This window comes from Hyperoodon ampullatus (assembly GCF_949752795.1).
Source record: "Hyperoodon ampullatus genome assembly, chromosome: 10".
NCBI classification, from domain to species: domain Eukaryota; kingdom Metazoa; phylum Chordata; class Mammalia; order Artiodactyla; family Ziphiidae; genus Hyperoodon; species Hyperoodon ampullatus.
The window spans coordinates 13,439,582-13,462,351 of NC_136923.1; the positions used below are offsets into that span (position 1 = coordinate 13,439,582).

At 39.9% G+C, this 22,770-nt stretch overlaps 1 protein-coding gene across 1 annotated transcript in view; it reads left to right on the plus strand.

The window, feature by feature from the left end:
• Positions 1–15,031: 15,031 nt before the first annotated feature.
• The window catches only part of IL5RA (interleukin 5 receptor subunit alpha), a gene marked incomplete at both ends in the record, with an annotated part of 28,993 nt that continues 21,254 nt past the window's right edge, over positions 15,032–22,770 (plus strand). Inside the window, 6 exons of the mRNA XM_079712989.1 lie at positions 15,032–15,104; positions 16,624–16,769; positions 17,978–18,116; positions 18,794–18,947; positions 19,022–19,209; positions 21,510–21,655. Of these exons, the coding sequence (XP_079569115.1) occupies positions 15,032–15,104; positions 16,624–16,769; positions 17,978–18,116; positions 18,794–18,947; positions 19,022–19,209; positions 21,510–21,655 (846 nt within the window). The remainder of the gene's footprint in view (positions 15,105–16,623; positions 16,770–17,977; positions 18,117–18,793; positions 18,948–19,021; positions 19,210–21,509; positions 21,656–22,770) is intronic.

A 22,770-nucleotide genomic window follows, 5' to 3' on the forward strand; every position in this document is an offset into this window, starting at 1 on the left:
TGCAGGGGACACGGGTTCGTGCCCCGGTCCGGGAGGATCCCACATGCCGCGGAGCGGCTGGGCCCGTGAGCCATGGCCGCTGGGCCTGCGCGTCCGGAGCCTGTGCTCCGCAACGGGAGAGGCCACAGGAGTGAGAGGCCCGCATACCGCAAAAAAAAAAAAAAAAAAAAAAAGAAATTCAAAAAAAAAAAAAAGGAAATATCAATCCCCCTGTGGGAGAACAAGCTACTGGTTCCAATTCTCACTCCTCTCTACTGGTTATATACACACATGCCCTTGCCTTATCAAGGTGGGGGAAGTGTACTGTGGACCATCTGACCCTGGGCTTGTCCATGCAATTAGCTCTGACTCTTAGGATGTCAGTGAATGTGACATAAGCAGACACTTCAAATGCTCTTGTACAGTTGTTCTTACTTTCTTGCACTTTGGGGATCACATGAAAAGAATATGCCCTGCATAGCCCCAGGTTCCAAATGAACGACAGATGCTTGGAACAATCCTGAACCTGCTCTGTGATTGGGAGCCCAGCCAAGTTTAGCCAGACCCTAGTCAAAACTCAGAGGCTTGGGCAAGAAATAAATGCTTATCACTGTTTCCCACTACAGCATTTGTGGTTGGCTGCTCTGTAGCAATACCTAACTAAAACGCCTACCACCTAGAGATAACCACTCCTATCAGTTTGGTCTTTTGACAGAAAATGAGATTATGGAAAACAATTATATATTTATATATGCATATTTGCACTCCTGTTGTTTTTACTTAACATTTTCCCATAATACCCTGTGCTTAAAAGTTCTTGATAAACACTCCTTTTACTATCCACCTATTTCAACCTTTAAAAGCCATACATTTCTCTTAACCATTTCTACATTACTTTTTATGATAAGTAAAAGTACAATGAATTGTGTTTACTTTCCCTCTCTCAGATAAACCTTTTTCTACATTTCACATGTTTTCCAAGGAATGGATTCCTAGAAGTAAAACCTTCAATAAGCACCTTTAACCAGGGTTCAAGGTAAAACCACTGCATCCAGACTTCCATGTTATTAGTATTCATATTTTCACTTACACTCCTCAGCTAAACCCAGACTATTTAGCTTCTTAAGAAATACAGGTAAATTTGATTTCACTTTTTGAAAAACCATTTTTGTGAATTCTTCTAGCATGTTCCATTATACTGTCCTTGGACATTTACAATTTATTCTAAAGAGTTGTTCCCACACACACACAAAAAAAACCAAACAAGAAAACAACTATACAAAGCCCTCCCTTTCTTATTTTCCTTTGGGCTTATTTGGAAATAGGGCATGGGGACAAAATGTGAGCACATTTATTTTTGCTGTTAATATTGGCATAGTTGATAAAGTGTCATATACCTACACTGATGGTATCCAGGGTACAAACCAGGTCTAATTCTCTTTATATCTGTAACAGTACCTGGCATAATGCATAGGTGCATTCAATAAATATTAGTTGAATAAATATACGTAAGAAATATAGAAAATGTTAAAACAGCCTTTCAGGCCAGAAATTACTGCCCTCACAATGATTAATAACTAGTTTTAAGGCTTCTAGAGTGACAAATATGCTACAACTAAAATTAGATATAGGACTCTAAAGAGCAGACCAGATGGCTGATACTATATCTGACATTTTCTGGGTCCTTCTTAGCAAACAAATGTTTCTCTCTCTGTTCCCTCTTCAACTTTCCTTTCCCCAAGGAAAAAAAATCACATTTTTTTTCAGATCATCTAATAACAATTTTTGTTTGTTTGTTAACAGGTTTACTGAGATTCATGTGCTCAACTAATTCACTCAAACCCCTTTGTAGTTAATATTAAGCAGTATAAAATTTCAGAATACCTTAATTCTATTTTTTTAACATCTTTATTGGAGTATAAATGCTTTACAATGGTTTGTTAGTTTCTGCTTTAAAGCAAAGGGAATCAGCTATATATATATATATATATATATATATATATATACACACACATATATATACATATATATATATATATATATATACACATACACATATAGGTAGTTCTATTTGTAGTTTTCTAAGGAACCTCTATACTGTTCTCCATAGTGGCTGTACCAATTTACATTCCCACCAACAGTGCAAGAGGGTTCCCTTTTCTCCACACCCTCTCCGGCATTTATTGTTTGTAGATTTTTGATGATGGCCATTCTGACCGGTGTGAGGTGATGCCTCATTGTAGTTTTGATTTGCATTTCTCTACTGATGAGTGAGGCTGAGCATCCTTTGATGTGTTTGTTGGCAGTCTGTATATCTTATTTGGAGAAATGTCTGTTTAGGTATTCTGCCCATTTTTGGATATGGTTATTTGTTTATTTGATATTGAGCTGCATGACCTGCTTATAAATTTTGGAGATTAATCCTTTGTCCCTTGCTTCATTTGCAAATATTTTCTCCCATTCTGTGGGTTGTCTTTTCATCTTCTTTATGGTTTCCTTTGCTGTGCAAAAGCTTTAAAGTTTCATTAGGTCCCATTTGTTTATTTTTGTTTTTATTTCCATTTCTTTAGGAGGTGGGTCAAAAAGGATCTTGCTGTGATTCATGTTGTAGAGTGTTCTGCCTATGCTTTCCTCTAAGAGTTTTATAGTAACTGGCCTTACATTTAGGTCTTTAATCCATTTTGAGTTTTTGGTGTTAGGGAGTGTTCTAATTTCATTCTTTTACATGTAGCTGTCCTGTTTTCCCAGCACCACTTTTTTTTTTTTTTTTTTTTTTTTTTTTGCAGTACGCGGGGCCTCTCACTGTTGTGGTCTCTCCCGTTGTGGAGCACAGGCTCCGGACGCACAGGCTCAGCGGCCATGGCTCATGGGCCCAGCCGCTCCGCGGCATGAGGGATCTTCCCGGACCGGGGCACGAACCCGTGTTCCCTGCATCGGCAGGCGGACTCTCAACCACTGCGCCACCAGGGAAGCCCTTCCCAGCACCACTTATTGAAGAGGCTGTCTTTTCTCTATTGCATATTCTTGCCTCCTTTATCAAAACTAAGGTGACCATATGTGCGTGGGTTTATCTCTGGGCTTGCTATCCTGTTCCATTGATCTATATTTCTCTTTTTGTGCCAGTACCATCCTGTCTTGATTACTGTAGCTTTGTAGTATAGTCTGAAGTCAGGGAGCCTGAGTCCTCCAGCTCCGTTTTTCTTTCTCAAGAATGTTTTGGCTATTTGGGGTCTTTTGTGTTTCCATACAAATTGTGAAATTTTTTGTTCTAGTTCTGGGGAAAATACCATTGTTAGTTTGATAGGGATTGCATAGAATCTGTAGATTGCTTTGGGTAGTAGAGTCATTTTCACAATGTTGATTCTTCCAATCCAAGAACATGGTATATCTCTCCATCTGTTTGTATCATCTTTCTTTCATCAGTGTCTTGTAGTTTTCTGCATACAGGTCTTCTGTCTCGTTAGGTAGGTTTATTCCGAGGTATTTTATTCTTTTTGTTGCAATGGTAAATGGGAGTGTTTCCTTAATTTCTCTTTCAGATTTTTCATCATTAGTGTATAGGAATGCAAGAGATGTCTGTGCATTAATTTTGTATCCTGCTACTTTACCAAACTCACTGATTAGCTCTAGTAGTTTTCTGGTAGCATCTTTAGGATTCTCTATGTATAGTATCATGTCATCTGTAAAAAGTGACAACTTTATTTCTTCTTTTCCAATTTGGATTCCTTTTATTTTTCTTCTCTGATTTTTGTGGCTAAAACTTCCAAAACTGTATTGAATAATAGTGGTGAGACAGAAGATATACAGACTGCCAACAAACACATGAAAGGATGCTCAACATCTTTACTCATTAGAGAAATGCAAATCAAAACTACAATGAGATATCATCTCACACCAGTCAGAATGGCCATCATCAAAAAATCTAGAAACAATAAATGCTGGAGAGGGTGTGGAAAAAAGGGAACACTCTTGCACTGCTGGTGGGAATGTGAATTGATACAGCCACTATGGAGAACGGTATGGAGGTTCCTTAAAAAACTACAAATAGAACTACCATATGACCCAGCAATCCCACTACTGGGCATATGCCCTGAGAAAACCATAATTCAAAAAGAGACATGCACCAAAATGTTCATAGCAGCCCTATTTACAATAGCCCGGAGATGGAAACAACCTAAGTGTCCATCATCAGATGAATGGGTAAAGAAGATGTGGCACATATATACAATGGAATATTACTCAGCCATAAAAAGAAATGAAATTGAGCTATTTGTAATGAGGTGGATGGACCTAGAGTCTGTCATACAGAGTGAAGTAAGTCAGAAAGAGAAAGACAAATACTGTATGCTGACACATATATATGGAATTTAAGAAAAAAAAATGTCATGAAGAACATAGGGGTAAGACAGGAATAAAGACACAGACCTACTAGAGAATGGACTTGAGGATATGGCGAGGGGGAAGGGTAAGCTGTGACAAAGTGAAAGAGCGGCATGGGCATATATACACTACCAAACGTAAGGCAGATAGCTAGTGGGAAGCAGCCGCACAGCACAGGGAGATCAGCTCGGTGCTTTGTGACCGCCTGGAGGGGTGGGATAGGGAGGGTGGGGGGGAGACGCAAAAGGGAGGGGATATGGGAACAGATGTATATGTATAACTGATTAAATTTGTTATAAAGCAAAAAATAAAAAAATAAAAAAAAAAATAAAAAAATAGTGGTGAGAATGGATAACCTTGTCTTGTTCCTGATCTTAGAGGAAATGCTTTCAGTTTTTCACAATTGAGAATGATGTTTGCTGTGGGCTTGTTGTATATGGCCTTTATTATGTTGAGGTAAGTTCCCTCTCTGCCTACTTTCTTGAGGGTTTTTATCATAAATGGGTGTTGAATTTTGTCAAAAGCTTTTTCTGCATCCATTGAGATGATCATATGGTTTTTCTCCTTCAGTTTGTTAATATGGTATATCACATTGATTGATTTGCATATATTAAAGAATCCTTGCATTCCTGGGATAAATCCCACTTGATCATGGTGTATGATCCTTTTAATGTGTTGTGGGATTCTGTTTGCTGGTATTTTGTTGAGGATTTGTGAATCTGTGTTCATCGGTGATAGTGACCTGTAGTTTTCTTTTTTGCTGACATCTTTCTGTGGTTTTGGTATCAGGGTGATAGTGGCCTCGTAGAATGAGTTTGGGAGTGTTCCTCCCTCTGCTATATTTTGGAAGAGTTTGAGCAGGATAGGTGTTAGCTCTTCTCTAAATGTTGGATAGAATTCGCCTGTGAAGCCATCTGGTCCTGGGCTTTTGTTTGTTGGAAGATTTTTAATCACAGGTTCAATTTCAGTGCTTGTGATTGGTCGGTTTATATTTTCTATTTCTTCCTGGTTCAGTCTCGGAAGGTTGTGCTTTTCTAAGAATTTGTCCATTTTTTCCAGGTTGTCCATGTTATTGGCATATAAATGCTTGCAGTATTCTCCCATGATCCTTTGTATTTCTGCAGTGTCAGTTCTTACTTCTCCTTTTTCATTTCTAATTCTATTGGTTTGAGTCTTCTCCCTTATTTTCTTGATGAGTCTGGCTAATGCTTTATCAATTTTATTTATCTTCTCAAAGAACCAGCTTTTAGTTTTACTGACCTTTGCTATTGTTTCATTTCTTTTTCATTTATTTCTGATCTGAACTTTATGATTTCTTTCCTTCTACTAACTTTGGGGTTTTTTTGTTCTTCTTTCTCTAATTGCTTTAGGTGTAAGGTTAGGTTGTTTATTTGAGATGTTTCTTGTTTCTTGAGGTAGGACTGTATTGCTATTCACTTCCCTCTTAGAACTGCTTTTGCTGCATCCCATAGGTTTTGGGTCATTGTGTTTTCACTGTCATTTGTTTCTAGGTATTTTGTGATTTCCTCTTTGATTTCTTCAGTGATCTCTTGGTTATTTAGTAGCATCTTGTTTGGCCTCCACGTATTTGTATATTTTACAGTTTTTTTTCCTGTAACTGATATCTAGTCTCATTGCATTGTGGTTGGGAAATATTCTTGATACAATTTCAATTTTCTTAAATTTGCCAAGGCTTGATCTGTGACCCAAGATATGATCTATCCTGGAGAATGTTCCATGAGCACTTGAGAAGAAAGTGTATTCTGTTGTTTTTGGATGGAATGTCCTATAAATATCAATTAAGTCAATCTTGTTTAATGCATCATTTAAAGCTTGTGTTTCCCTATTTATTTTCATTTTGGATGATCTGTTCATTGGACATAAATATCAATTAAGTCCATCTCATTTAATGTATCATTTAAAGCTTGTGTTTATTTATTTTCATTTTGGATGATCTGTCAATTTGGATAATCTGTCCATTGCGGTGTTAAAGTCCCCTACTATGATCGTGTTACTGTCAATTTCCCCTTTTATGTCTCTTAGCATTTGCCTTATGTATTGAGGTGCTCATATGTTGGGTGCATATTTACAATTGTTATATCTTCTTCTTGGATTGATCCCTTGATCATTATGCAGTGTCCTTCTTTGTCTCTTGTAATAGCCTTTGTTTTAAAGTCTATTTTGTCTGATATGAGAATTGCTACTACAGCTTTCTTTTGCATTTCATTTGCATGGAATATCTTTTTCCATCCCCTCACTTTCAGTCTGTATGTTTCCCTAGGTCTGAAGTGGGTCTCTTGTAGACAGCATATATACGGGTCCTGTTTTTGTATCCATTCAGCCAGTCTATGTCTTTTGGTTGGAGCATTTAATCCATTTACATTTAAGGTAGTTATCGAAATGTATGTTCCTATTACCATTTTCTTAATTGATTTGGGTTTGTTATTGTAGGTCTTTTCCTTCTCTTGTGTCTCCTGCCTAGAGAAGTACCTTTAGCATTTGTTGTAAAGCTGGTTTGGTGGTGCTGAATTCCCTTAGCTTTTGCTTGTCTGTAAAGCTTTTCATTTCTCTGTCGAATCTGAATGATATCCTTGCTGGGTAGAGTAATCTTACTTGTAGGTTTTTCCCTTTCATCACTTTAAATACGTTCTGCCACTCTCTTCTGGCTTGCAGAGTTTCTGCTGAAAGATCAGCTGTTAACCTTATGGGGATTCCCTTGTATGTTATTTGTTTTTCCCTTGTAGCTTTTAATACTTTTTCTTTGTATTTAATGTTTGATATTTTAATTAATATGTGTCTTGGCGTGTTTCTCCTTGGTTTTTTCCTGTATGGGACTCTCTGCTTCCTGGATTGACTGAATGTTTCCTTTCCCATATTAGGGAAGTTTTCAACTATAAACTCTTCAAATATTTTCTCAGTCCCTTTCTTTTTCTCTTCTTCTTCTGGGACCCCTAAAATTTGAATGTTGGTGCATTTAATGTTGTCCCAGAGGTCTCTGAGACTGTCCTCAACTCTTTTCATTATTTTTTCTTTATTCTGCTCTATGGTAGTTATTTCCACTATTTTATCTTCCAGGTCACTTATTCCTTCTTCTGCCTCAGTTATTCTACTATTGATTCCTTCTGAAGAATTTTTAATTTCATTTATTGTGTTGTTCATCATTGTTTGTTTGCTCTTTAGTTCTTCTTGGTCCTTTTTAAATGTTTCTTGTATCTTCTCCATTCTATTTCTGAGATTTTGGATCATCTTTACTGTCATTACTCTGAATTCTTTTTCAGGTAGACTGCCTATTTCCTCTTCATTTGTTAGATCTGGTGGGTTTTTACCTTGCTCCTTTATCTGCTGCATATTTCTCTGTCTTCTCATTTTGCTTAACTTACTGCACTTGGGGGTCTCCTTTTTGCAGGCTGCAGGTTTGTAGTTCCTGTTCTTTTTAGTGTCTGCCTCCAGTGGGTAAGGTTGGTTTAGTGGGTTGTGTAGGCTTCCTGGTGGAGGGGACTGGTGCCTGTGTTCTGGTGGATGAGGCTTGTCTTTGTGGTGGGCAGGACCGTGTCTGGTGGTGTGTTTTGGGGTGTCTCTGACCTTATTATGATTTTAGGCAGCCTCTCTGCTAATGGGTGGGGTTGTGTTCCTGTCTTGCTAGTTGTTTGGCATAGGGTGTCCAGCACTGTAGCTTGCTCGTCGTTGAGTAGAGGTGTGTCTTAGCGTTGAGATGGAGATCTCTGGGAGCACTTTTGCTGATTGATATTATGTGGAGTCAGGAGGTCTCTGGTGGACCAATGTCCTGAACTCAGTTCTCCCACCTCAGAGGCTTTGGCTTGACACCCAGCCGGAGCACCAAGACCCTGTCAGCTACACGGCCAGGTACGTGGGGAGTTTCTTGCCTTTTGGGAAGTCTGAGGTCTTCTGCCAGTGTTCAGTAGGTGTTCTGTAGGAGTTCTTCCACATGTGGATGTATTTCTGATGTATTTGTGGGGAGGAAGGTGATCTCCACGTCTTACTCCTCTGCCATCTTGAAGGTCTCTCTCATCTAATAACAATTGACCTGGTTCCTTTTTGGCAACTGTGAAAACAATTACCTTGGGGATCCCAATGGCTGTCCTTGCACATGACATTCACTGACTTGCAGGATGTCTCATTAAGGGTCCCAATCATTTGTCATCTTGCAAACTGAAGCCCTTATCTCACCTGGCCATCACCTCTCTCTACATCTCCTCTGTGGGGACCTAGGCCCCTCGGTTCCCAGTTGGGCAGTGGCTTCTCAGGGCTGCCGTCACTCACCGTCTTGGGCTAAGCCTGGAGGTCCCCTTTCAAAGGCAAAGACTCACACCTGGCTCAGACACTTGATACATTAAGTGCCACTGTTGTCTATTCACACCCGGGCAACATTTTTTTAAAAAGTCAGCTTTGCAAGTCAGTGGGCTGGAAACTCCCCAGACAGAAATGGAACAAAGGACAGGAAAACTCAGCTAGGTTTACTTAAATTGAAGGTACTGAGGAGAGGACAGCTGAGGTGCGACACTGGGAACTGGGAGATGACAGAAAAGGGAAGGTCCCAGGGTGTGCGCAGACTGACACGGCCACGGTCACAATTTGTTCAGGGCGTGTCCAGGCTACTGATGCCAGCAACTGATGGCACCCGGAGACTCTTTCTCCCTCCTCTGCCCCCTCCCATGGCACACACCCATTTATCTGAGGGCGCAGGACCTGCTAACACAGCAGAGAAGGGTTAATGCATCCCCAGAAAACTGAGAATTGCTGCTCAGCTTGTAGGGAATAGTGGATGCCCCATTTTTCTGTCAAATCATGTGCCTGGTATTGTGTAAGTAACAGAGGCTCTATACATACTCTAGTTGACTGAAGCACGTAAAGAAAACAGAAACGCAGCGCTGGAAAGTGCCCAGAGAAAATTTGATTACCTTGTCACCCAGGAGCAAACGTTCATTTCAACTCCTGAATAGAACAAAGCATCTTGAAAGAGAATGAAAATGCAGATGAGACGGTTATCAGATAGTGGCTATCAGGACAAGAGAGATCCTTCACTTGACAGCAGTTTAGTCCTCGGGAGTTTCAGTTAAGGCTCGTCCAGAGTGGCCCGCTCACAAATGCTCCTGGATATTTGCTTAGCGTAGCCCTGCTGCCATCCTATCGTCAAGGAAACTGGCTGTGAGTTTTTAACCATTACAGCTGCGATGATGAAACAGTGAAGGAGATCCGTCTCTAAGTCAAATAGTGCACCCAGAGATAAGGTTCATTTTCAGTGCCCTGTGGCTGCTTCTGATGACATGGCACTGCACTTCTCAGTAAGTGGGGATCCAGGCTGATTCATCTGCGAGTGAGCAAATGTCTCTTTCTCTCTAATAATACCCTGGGCTCCACCTCCTAATAATTTCATTACACGGTGGGGGCAGAGGGGGGATAGGAAAAGTGACTGAGAATGATTTATAAATATATGGCAAACTTTTAAATAAAGAAAAGAGGAAAACAAAACCCCTTGAAACTATTACTAGCAGGGACGGAACTAATACCGGTGCTATGGACATGGTATCAGGCAGGTCATATAGACTCTGGGTGTAGCGTTCTATTCCTGTGTGTTGGCTAAGTAACTGCGGTGTGCAAATCCGTGCGAAGGTGAGTCACATTAAAATAACACCTACAGTTTTTGTTGATGCTTGTGTAAGAGGCTTGTTTCCCACCGGTGTAGATACTTTAGTGATGAAAATGAGAACATGCGTTCTGCCAAGATTTCTGAGGAAATATGTGAATTTAGAAAATAGGGTACAGGATATAATAAAATATCTCAATATTTTGAGGAAGTTTCAGTTAATTGAGAAAGCTACAAATTAAGAAACAACAACAACAAAGAAGGAAATGACTGCATTGCCTCTAACTGAAGGCATTCTGTTTTTTGTTTCTTCTGAGGGTTCTAGGATTTTCAAACAATTTTTTCAAAATTGTTTGATTTTATATAAAATGTACAAAAACTTGCTGAAATATCTCACTTGGTTTTATGTTCACTAATTCAATTTTCACCGAAAGCAATGTAAACATATTTTCATGTATACAGAAGAAATGGATGAAATGAAAAAAAAAGGAGAAAGGAAGACAAAGAAAAATCAGAATCTCTTATTAATTAGCCTAAAATTCATCAACACATAAAATGACTGCTTTTATAGCCATATTGATTACTGTATTTGATACCCAATTTAATGAATTATCAGGCCGAAAATTCCATTACCTGGTACAACTTCTACTTCTTGTGAAAGGGTATGCCCTCTTTCATAGTTATTGAAAAATATGTTAATGTCTGTAGCTATTTGTTCAAAGTTTGCATTTCAAACATAATAAAGTTTTGGAATTCAAATCACCTCATTTGTTTTCATTACTTGAAATGCTGCTTGGGGAAATTTTTAGGCAAGTTACCAAAAGTATTACACCTCCCTCAAAACAGACCAGGCTTGTTACATGTTCCCAGCCTGCCGTCCTCTCATCTAACTTGTCCCTATGCTAGGTTTTACCCTAAAGGGCTTGACATGTTAAGGGTTGTGTGTTAATTTGCCTTTACTCTTTATAGGGCCAGGCATGTGCAGCACCTGCCCTGCACCTGACACTGTGCTAGGTGCTGATGGACGTGGTCCTGGCTTTCTGCTACTGAGTACAGTCGTGGGAAACAGGAGGACCGCAGGAGACAGGTAAGCCCGGGAAAGGGGGTGAGTCTGGGGAAGGGAACGCATGCATGTGGGATGAGAGTGCACCACGTGCAATTCGCTAGAAGACATCCAACCTCTGGGAGATCTGCAGCAAACTCCTTCTGCCAGCAGTTTCCAAATACTCAGGGTGGCAGCACCTTTTCTGCCTTGGCTAACGAGTGTTTATGACTGTGGCAACAATTTGAATCCCTGAGTTACATTTTAGGACTATTTCAGAGAATTAATCAGAAGTTCAGTAGCAAAAAAAAAAAAAAGTTGCCTGCCTTATATATGGTCCTTGTTACCCACTTGTATTTTTAGGAGTGTGTAGATTTCTCATTTGGGGGTAAGGCAACATACCTAGCTACCTAGCTAAACTTGTCATTTGCATTTCACACCTTGGGTTATTTATTTATTCTTCATCCCCCAAGAGATAGGTTTTATTGCTGATTACACTGTACAGAGGGAAAAAAAAAAGAAAAGACGAAGTAAAAAGTAAACTCTACTTTTAAGGGCTTAACAGACCATGAATCCTCTCAGTTGCTTTTCAATTTCTGTGCACTGATATTGAGTTTGAATTCATTCTCACCACAGTTGACTCAAAAAGTTTCTTTAAAAAGGGTAAATTCAACTTTGGTTATAAAAACAAATGTACTGGGCAGCAAAATATGTGGGAAAGAGTGGGGAAAATATTGTCTGAACTTCAGTAGAATCTGACGAATTCTCAAGAACACTGGGGAAATTTGTCGCCAATTGTCAGGACTTCACCCAACTTTCTAGAAACATCTGTAGTGCAAGAGATGGTGCTCCGGTTTCCTCTAAATTTGAAAGAATATAACACCTACTAGAAGCCAGATTCTCAGAGAGTGCTCGAGAAATTTTAGATTGACTCAGCAAAATGTCACACGAACAGGTAGCCCACGGGCTCTCTAAGACACTGAGTGTGCATTTTTTTTCTTTTCTTTTTTTGGCTGCATTGGGTCTTCGTTGCTGCACACGGGCTTTCTCTAGTTGTGGGGAGCAGGGCTACTCTTCTTTGCGGTGAGCGGGCTTCTCATTGCAGTGGCTTCTCTTGTTGCGGAGCACAGGCTCTAGGCGTGCGGGCTTCAGTAGTTGTGGCCCGCGGGCTCAGTAGTTGTGGCTCTCGGGCTCAGGAGTTGTGGCTCGTGGGTTCTAGAGCGCAGGCTCAGTAGTTGTGGCGCACGGGCTTAGTTGCTCCATGGCACGTGGAATCTTCCCGGGCCAGGGCTCGAACCCGTGTCCCCTGCATTGGCAGGTGGATTCTTAACCCCTGCACCACCAGGGAAGCCTGAGCATGCATTTCTGACAATCGTTAAGTAGGAAACCCACATTTGCTGCATTCTGCTGAATTTGAATCTTATTTTAACAATGTAACGGTTTTCTGCTGGATTTTAATTGGTAGCCGTGAAAAGAATGAATTGAACATGTCATTCTGATATATTTTTAAGGTAGTGAAATAGCCTATCGCACAATGAAATATTACCCAGTTGACATCTATATAGCAGTATATCTTTGGATTAAAGAGACGACCCCAGGAGATTCAAGTTGTTTTTCCAGTAAGGGTGATTGCTATGCCTGGAACCAGAAATATTAAGGCGACATGAGCAAAGGCTGAAGGTGTTTTCAGGGAACAAGCAGAGCAAACAGAATTATAGAAAATACGGGATCAATTGTCAAAACTCCAGTAATACCCAGCCTTGTATGGATTTATCTGGCCCACAAAAAATTGTCATTCTTGGTAAAATTTATACTCCCACTTGAGTATCTTATGTTGCCTATAAGACAACCATTTTTTGGTCAAAGTTATCATCCTGTTTAAGAGAAAATATCACAATAAGATGGGGAAAAATAGTGTATGGCTGTTTTATGGCCAAAAAAAATCCTTGAAAAATTTTTGAATGATCAAATTTGAAAAAATAATTCTATATTCAACAGCTATAAAAGCAGAACACATAGCAAATTCTAGGGGAGACTGCTTGGTTGTGTAAAATATTCAATTATCTCCCCACTGAGACATTCAATAGTTTATTACTTCAACAATTTAATTGCAAAGGAGAGACATTTATTATTTTTACAAGTATGGTTATAACTTACTACTTACTCTGCCAGGCAGTAAAAGTCACTCAGGAATATCAATGTTACATTTTTTTCTGACCTAGAATTCTTCCTGTTAATGGATTACTACAAAGTTAGAACATATGTGATATTATTTCCGGAAATGCTGACATGTCAAAGACATCACCTTCTAAACTTGAAGAGGAAGCTATCTTTGTTGTTTGTTAAGGATTTTTTATTCTTGCTTCTCAGGCTTAGTAAATTACTAATGCTTCCCTTTAATTCCTTAACATTCTCACTTATTGAAACCTTTAAAAATACAAGAATACTTGCTTTTATTGTCACTGTTGTTTTAAAAATTCTTTTTCTACATGGTGTGAAATCATCAGAGAGAAAGAAACAGGATTATTTTTATCAAAAGCGGCATAACTCTGATTAGTAATACTTAAGTTTGTTTGAAAAAGGAATTAAATGCTTTGTATGCTGTTTCTGTTTTCTATGTTGTGACATTTTACTAATTTCATTAGCAAGTTAAGCAGTGATAACAGTAAGTTAAGTTGTAAAAGTGAAGAAAGCGTGGTTTTTGTACTTCCTGAACGTATCCATTTAGGCAAGTTCTATCTTCTGTGGTTCTACTAGAATTATGTTTGGAAAACACCAAACCATTTAAATAAATCTTTAAATTGAAAATCATGTCATTTAAATTAGTATAGAACAAAGGTTTTATGGTTGGAAGATCTGAGATTGGGTCTACGTTCCATGATTTACCAGACACGTGATTTTTGGCAAATTATTTTTTAGACACCTTTTCACCCTTGAAAATTGGATAATAACCACACACCACTTCCCTGGTGGGGAGGCGCGGGAGGCAGCTCATGAGAGAAAACAGGAAGAACTGCTTTGTAAAAGCGAGGGCAGCACACAGCAGGTGGAATGTTACTTTTGTTCTTTAAGTTCATAAGAAAAATGCCTTTCGAAATTTTTGGAGGAAACACTCAAGATTTCTAATCTACAATTCCCAACAATAGATCCTCCACTCTTTTCTTTCACATGTAAAAAAAAGTGGCTGAGATGACCTAACCACTTTTTCAGACGGCCACACTTGAGTTATGCTAACTTTTCTACTCGAGATTCCTTTTCATTGTCCACTTATTTAAAATAAATAGAAATACTGTTTTCATCTTCTCCAGGCCTATTAACTATTAACTACGTCTTCATTTTCTTTTATGGCCTGTTCCTTTCTGGCTTCAACAAAAAATTCAGCCTCTTCACAGTTCAAAGTACCACACACATTCTAGGTTTGTGATACAAAGTTTCTCTTTCCCACATTAAAATTGTTTTAGATTTAAGTTTCTTGTCATGTTGGCTCATATTTAAATCCTTATTAATGAAACTGGCAATGGTATTTACTTTCAATTTGATTAACGCTGCCTAGAACTTTTACTGTTCAAAGACCTGCTCTGGTCTCCCGCTGAATAGCAATCCTCTCCTATTTTCCTTCTTCTCTTCCGGCTTTGCATGGCTGTGTGCAAGGCCACCAGAGATGCCTTTGCTCACTTGTGTGTGTGTGTCAAGAACTCTAGTTCATCCTTTAGGACTCAATTCAGAAGTCCCTTTGCTCCTACTGTGCCCCATAAACATCTTTATGGGAGCAGCTTTTCGACTGGAATTACAATTATCGAGTTACACTTCCTTCTGCCGCTCAGATTACGGATCCACACTGGCAAGACAAAGTCCAAGATTTTTTCATATTGGTATTTCTAACACGTAACAGAAAGTTCATAAATGTTCGTTAAATGGCAAAATGACTACATTTTTCTTTAGAAAGGAGCTGCCAGTTTTTCTTTAAAATGGTAACAGGTGGTAATTTGGATTTTTGTCTCTGTTTTCTGTAGGATTTGATCATCATGGCACCTGCATCACTGATTCTTTTGGGGGCCACAGTGATACTGCAAGTAGACTTACTTCCTGATAAAAAATGTAAGCACCGTCTATTAAATTCAATAATATTTTTTTGAGAAAAAGTACATTACAAAAAGGATAGCATTATTTTCTCCTAAATAATAATTAATTAGGAAATTATGATTTTTTAAAGGGGATGGAACATTTATTCTTATCAGAATACAAACTCTTTAAACATGCTCTATTATAAGAAAGCAGAGTCAGCTGAAATGCACATTTTATGCTGCAGTTTACCCACACTTCATATTCCAAGTGTGGGTAAACGGGCACTCAGAACAAAGCTGCAGCTGATGGCCGTATTTGGAACGTCTTTCCAGGCAAGGGAACGGTTCCAAGTCCTCACAACCAAAGAATAAGAAGCTTCCAGTAGGTTTGCTTCAGAAACTTGTTGATCAATGGGTTTAAGAAAAAAAGAACTGCCACATGGTTCCCCCATCAGCACTGTCCAAGAGACCTTGCTATGACCATGACAATGCTCTGTATCTGCACTGTCCAGTGATAAGTGACTATTGAGCACTTGAAATATGGCTCATGCAATGAAGACAATGAACATTTGATCTTATTTAAATAAAATAGCCACATGTGGCCAGTGGCTACCATAACGGGCAGTGCAGTACAGACAGAGCCTCAGAATACTGTATGTGGCAGGTGTGGAAGCAGAGTCAGGGAAGGCTACTGAATATTAAAGGTCAGTGGAAACATCCTCACATGTCGTAAATTAATCAAAGGAGGTTTCATAATTGTACAATATTGTAATTTTAGCAAAAATTATTAAGTTGTATAAACATATGCCCAAGAAAAAAGATAATGACTGTATCACGTTAATGTCACTCTCGGTGATAGAAGTGTGGGTAAATTTTTCTTTTCTTTTTTGATCATTTGTGCTTTCCAAGGTTTCTAAAAAGAACAGGCACCGATTTTGTAATTTAAATGAAACCTTTTATTTTGTGAAAGCTTTTATTTTCAAGGCAACACTAGAGAGTGGTTCATTAATGGGGGGAATAGAACACTAAATGCCTATTTGAGTGATTTTGCTCACGAGTTTTTTTGACCTTGAATCATAATAAGAAATAAATCCTTTTAACATCATGAACCAGTACATATGCAAATATGTGAGTACACTTATAATAGAAACAAGAGGTTCATGAAACAGTACTTCTTATATATTTGATGCACCTGGTATTTTCTATTCTATTTTCTTCCATGTCATTAAACACATTGCTACCCACAAACTAATACATTATTGCAGTCCATTAATGGATAATGACTCTTTGAAAATTATGCTTGTATTCGGTAATGATATAGTAAAATATTCAGATTTCAATAAAATACCTGTAGATGTTACAGGTAAATACCTGGGCAAAGTAAGAAGAAAATGAGCTAAAAACATTTCTAAGGAAACTTTTCCCAAGATTATTTCAGTGTTATACATTCTGATAGCCATAATAAAATACTATACTACACAAAAAAATACTTAACAACTTTAAAATGCTATGTATAATTAAACATTGCGTGGCTTTTTTCTTTTGATCTACAGTTTTACTTCTCCCACCTGTCAATTTCACCATTAAAGCTATCAATTTAGCTCAAGTTCTTTTACGTTGGGAACCAAATACTGATCAAGAACAAAGAAATGTCCAGCTAGGGTATCACGTGAAAATAAATGCTCCACAAGAAGAAGATGTAAGTGTTTATTCTGATGGCAATCCTTATTTAAGTTTTAACTCTGACTGCATTTTCCTTATCAAAGAAATTTTAACTAAAAAAAAAGAAAACCACTAAAGGGCTTTTTGTTATATTCCCAGTAGAGCAATGTCTCCATAGAAATGACTGAGAACTAGTGCCACACCTGCATTAAACAGCAGCTCAGAACATTTTAACTTTGGGACAATTCTTCCACTTAAAAATCAAGTTTAGGGGCTTCCCTGGTGGCGCAGTGGTTGGGAGTCCGCCTGCTGATGCAGGGGACACGGGTTCGTGCCCCGGTCCAGGAGGATCCCACGTGCCGCGGAGCAGCTGGGCCCGTGAGCCATGGCCGCTGGGCCTGCACGTCTGGAGCCTGTGCTCCGCGGCGGGAGAGGCCACAACCGTGAGAGGCCCGCATAACACACACACACACACACACACACACACAAAATCAATTTTAGTAACTTCTGAGGTACAATGGTTCAGATATTGGTTTTATATAATTTCCTCTAAAATAGTCACAAGAACAGAAGAGAAAAGCTGAAAAGAAGAGGAGGGCAGGGTACCTAATCGAAGAGGCCAAGTTCGAATCCCAGTTCGGCCATTTCCTGCCTTTAGAATCGTGGACCAGTCACTTAACTTCTCAGAGCCCCAACTTCACTGCAGGCATATATTAAAGCATCAGGTACCTAGTAGATGCTCAATAAAATTAAACAAATTAAATTCCAGTCAATATGGAATTCTAGAGAATTTTCCGTCAAAAGTTACCTCTGGTAAGGAGACTGGAACTAGAGGTAGTAGTCAAAGGAAACTGGAGCCTTCATTGTAACATTTTGTTTGTTTTTATAAGAAGCATTTATTCAGGTATCCTTGAAGAATTAATTTTTATATTTTTATTATGTATTTTTGAAACATGTACACATCTCAAATTGGTTAATTTATTTATTCATTTTTAAAACCACTTTATTTTGATATAACTGACCTGTATTTTAAAAGCTGCACCTATTTAATGTCTACAACTTGATGAGTTTAGGGATAAGGACATAACCTTGAAACAGTGGGTTTAATTTTTTCTAGCAAAACAATTTCATTGCATTGTGTTTACGTGCCATTTTAAAAATGGAAGAAAACGCCTAGTTGATTAAAATAGTTCTCTCAAGGCCACTTCCCCTTTGCATATTGTGACTTGTGGGTCTTATTTTTAGTACGAAACCAGGAACACTGAGAGCAGACGCACAACCATCCTTCATAAAGGCTTTTCAGCAAGTGTGCAGACGGTCCCGTGGAACGACCACTCCCTCCAGCCAAGCAGCTGGGTTTCCGCGGAGCTTAGAGCCCCACCAGGTAAGGCAGGCCTCTAAGAGCCCAGTTTTATATTTCAGGCTTTGTAAACACAGGAAAGTCAGAAAACACCACCTCAGTTTTCTCTTCTTTTGTCAGTCACCAGTTCCTGCCCGGTATCCTTTTACCTCATCAACATCCTCACCAAGACCATGATCACTTCTCAGTGTCATAACCCAGCCAACTCTGTCTGGCCGGTCCCTGTCAGCATTGTGGATATTTCTCCTCCCCAGCTCAAAAGACAGAGGGTCATAAACTAAATCTGGGCCAATCAGGTCTCTAATAATTGGGTTCCAGGACATCTTTCCAACCACCCCCTACGTGATTCCTGCGGTCTTCTCAGATGGATTTACAGCCATGACTCCTACACACTAGCACAGTCCTGCCTTGGAGCCCTCGCTTTCCTGGGCTCACCTGACTGCTTTTCTGAATCCTTCCTATACTTCAGAGCCCAAATCAAATCGTACCTGCTCTGTGAAGCCCTTTTTGATGTCCCCAATCACTACCCTTTCTAAACAAACAATCAGAAGCTGTCATGGCAATGTCTTGTTCTTTTTTTTTAATTTTTATTGGAGGATAGTTAATTTATATGGTTGTGTTACTTTCCGGTGTACAGCAAAGTGAATCAGTTATACATAAACATACATCCACTCTTTTTAAAAACATTTTTGACCATCTAGGGTCTCCTGGAACCTCAATTGTGAATTTAACTTGCACCACGAACACCAAGGCAAATAATCACACACACTTACGGCCGTACCAAGTTTCTCTTCACTGCACCTGGCTTGTTGGCAAGGATGCCCCTGAGGATACGCAGTATTTTCTCTACTATAGGTTAGTATCTGTTTTCACTTTCGCGAGTGGGTTGTTTCCTCCAGCCTTAAAAACTTATGAGTGTTCCAATTCAGGTATGGCTCTTGGACTGAAGAATGCCAAGAATACAGCAAAGACACCTTGCAGAGAAATATCGCCTGCTGGTTTCCCAGGACTTTTATCAATAGCAAAGGGCGCGACTCGCTTGCAGTGTATGTTAACGGCTCGAGCGAGAAAGCTGCGATCAAGCCTTTCGATGAGCTCTTTGCCCTTCACGCCATTGGTAAGATGGGCTTGACTCAAAGCCAAAGTAACCGAGTCGCAGAATCTCAGCACTCGGAGGGGTTATAAGGATCACCTTGTTTAGCTACTTGTCTGATGCTAAGTGACCATCTGCCCACTGCTTAAGAACCTCAGTGTCAAGGTTTCTCAGCCTCCGCGCTCCTGATGTATTTGGCGAAAGAACTCCGTGTGTGGCCTGTCCTGTGCCTTACCAGGTGTTCAGTAGCAGCCCTGGTCTCCACCTACTAGATGCCAGTAGCACCTCCTCCCCCGCAAGTTGTGACAATAAAAATGTCCCCTAGGGGATAAAATCTCCCCTCGTTGAGAATCACCGCTCCAGGGAAAGTAAACTCACTGCTGGAAGAACCCCATATCATCTCTCAGCAGCTCTGGCTGGTTTAGTAACATTTCTGCCCATGGGTCCTGTGATGGGCTGGTGCCACCCCCAAATAGGTCTGATTCTTTTCCCCACAAGATGGTCCCTCAGCTATCCAAAGGCAGCCAGGTTTCCCATCCTGAGATCTCTCTTCCCCGGGCTACCGGCCCCCAGTTCTCATGCATTCCTCTTATGATCCTCTACCCTTCTGGACTTTCTCCTCTGGGTGTTCTTGAGTTAAGAGTGTCCCCCTTACGATGTGGTTCTCAGATCTAAGCCTATTATTTAAGCCTTCACTTGCTCAGTTCTCAAAACTGAAGACCTTCTCTTTCATCCTAGATACTTGTATTAATGCAGCTCATCAGGAGCCTCTCACATAACATTTCTGGTTCTGAACGTTCAAGGTTTCAGTGGTGGCCTCTGCTTAGTAGAGTGGGCTGTGGAGCCAGGCTGCCTGGACTTGGGTCCTGGCTCCTCCACTGACTTGCTGAGTGACCTTAGACAAGCTGGTCATTTCTCTGGGCCTCAGTCTTTTTATCTGAAATATGGGGAGAAATCAATACTTCCTACAAGGTCTTTGTGACAATTAAGTATGTTAATAATTATAAAGTGCTTAGAAGAGTGCCTGGCCTAAGTATCCAATAAATATGGAAAATGTTATTATTTAAAGTACATGGTTTGGCATGTGACACCTATATCTGTTTCTATCATCTGTCTGTGTATCAAACAGAGTATAACTTTGTTTAAAGAATCACAGCACTTGCTAAAGAGGTTATATAATTCTCTTCGATAGAGTATTACTTAGATGACCTAAAAATATCACTTTCATAAAAATAGGTAATAAAAACTGCTGAGGGGGACCTGAGAAACAATGATATTAAGATGCCAATGGACACAGCCTGGGACAGACCATGGGCATTTTCTTGTGTGATAGTCATTTTATTGAGACCAATCTCTCAGATTACTAAAAGAAATAAATGTGTGTGTTTTTTTTTTTTTTTTCGTTACGCGGGCCTCCCACTGTTGTGGCCTCTCCCGTTGCGGAGCACAGGCTCCGGACACGCAGGCTCAGTGGCCATGGCTCACGGGACCAGCCGTCCGCGGCATGTGGGATCTTCCCGGACTGGGGCACGAACCCGTGTCCCCTGCATCGGCAGGCGGACTCTCAACCACTGCGCCACCAGGGAAGCCCAATAAATGCTCTTTTGATGAAAAATTTTTTGGCTTAGGGGATGGTAGCCTCTGGAGCCAGTGGGCCCCATTCTTAGCTCGTCCCTATGACTCAGTAACTGTGAGATCTAAGTCACATAACTTAAGACAAGGCCACTCACTTAGAGATAATTTCTATCCACATCAGGTGGCCATAAAACAATCATGTGAGATCTCGGGGGAAAGAACTGTGGAGTTATATTCAAAGGCAAGTTTAGCCTAATCCGTTCTTCTTCTGTAAGAGAAAACTAAATCCTCACAACAAACCAAAACAAGATACACAAAACAAAATGAAATATAAACTGAGGCCCAGGAAGAGGAAATAATCAGTCCAGCCACACGCCTGCTTCATAGAGCAGGGCTTAGTGGAGGCTCCAGGGCATTTTCTCTCCAGGATCAGGTTTGCCCTCAGATCGGTCCCACTGGAGAAGTAAAAATGGATGGTGGGCTGGGTCTTGCAGTAAGCTGAAGGAAAAGGCATTTAACCATTCGATGCCCTTTGAAGTAGGAATCCTTGAGGTTTATGGGAGAGATCGCTCCTTTAGCACCACAAGACGGGAGTCAGATGTGAGTCGCTGGAGTCCTGTGGCTTGCAGGTTCGTAGATTAAATCCTGGTTACAGTACTCGACAAGACGCAGCTTAGAGATGCCTTGAGAAATGTGGGTGGATTAGATTTATCAACGGTGATCACCGACCTCTCGGTTCTTTAACTTAGATCGAGTAAATCCTCCAGCAAACGTCACAGCAGAGATTGAAGGAACCTGTCTCTCTATCCAATGGGAGAAACCAGTTTCTGCTTTTCCGGTCCATTGCTTTGATTACGAAGTGAAAATTTACAACACAAGGAAGGGGTATTTTCAGGTAATGCTTCAGCTCACTCTGATATTCGATGATAGATTTCTTTTAGAGACATTTAAAAAATTATTGTCAGTGACTGCGCTGGTTACACCTTGGAACTAGCAAGGTCAAAGGTAATCTAATCTCCATCTACCTGGGTTTTATGAAAATAAATCAAACCTTACTGGCTTTTTGTCTTGAAAGGATCTATTACTTTTGGTTGAAAATAATGCAACGGGTCAGATAAAAGTTCATTAGCACCACTGTTGGTGAAATGGTGCAGCTGCTATGGAAAGCAGTAAGGGGATTTCTTAAAACTTAAAAATAGAATTATCATATGACCCAACCTTTCTACTTCTGGGTACATATCCAAGGGAATTGAAAGCAGGGTCTCAAAGATCTTTGTCCATCCGTGTTCACAGCAGCATTATTCACAATAGCCAGAAGAAGGAAGCAACCCAAGTGTCCATCGACAGAGGACTGGATAAACAAAATGTGGTCTATCCATACAATGCAATATTGTTCGCCTTAAAAAGGAAGACAATCCTGACATGTACTGTATCATAGATGGACCTTGAGAACATTATGCTAAGTGAAATAAGCCAGTCACTAAAAGACAAATATTGTACGAATCCACTTATATGAGGTACCTAGAGCAGTCCAAGTCATCACAACAATGGTGAGACAATGGTGCTTTGGGGGGCGGGGGTGGGGGGGAATGGGGAGTTTTTGTTTAACGAGTAGTTTCAGTTTTGCAAGATGAAAAGAGTGCTGGAGATGGGCTGCACAATGTGAATGTACTTTACTACGGAACTGTGCACTTAAAAATGGTTAAGTTAGTAACTTTTGTGTTATGTGCATTTTACCACAACTTAAAAAAAAACTGCCTCCTTAGCCTTAATGGACAAAAAGTTCAAGGGGAAAGGAACTGAATGAAAGTCAATATTTACTGAGCATGAACTATGCATTATGCTTTATTATCCTCACAGTTACTCTATTATGTAATGATCATTCTCATTTTACAGGAAAGTGAGGCACAGAGAGATTAAGTAAGTTGCCTAAAGTCACAAAGCAAGAATAGAATAGAAGTCAGGATTCAAACTTCTGCCTTACAAATTCAATTCAATTCAATTCAATTC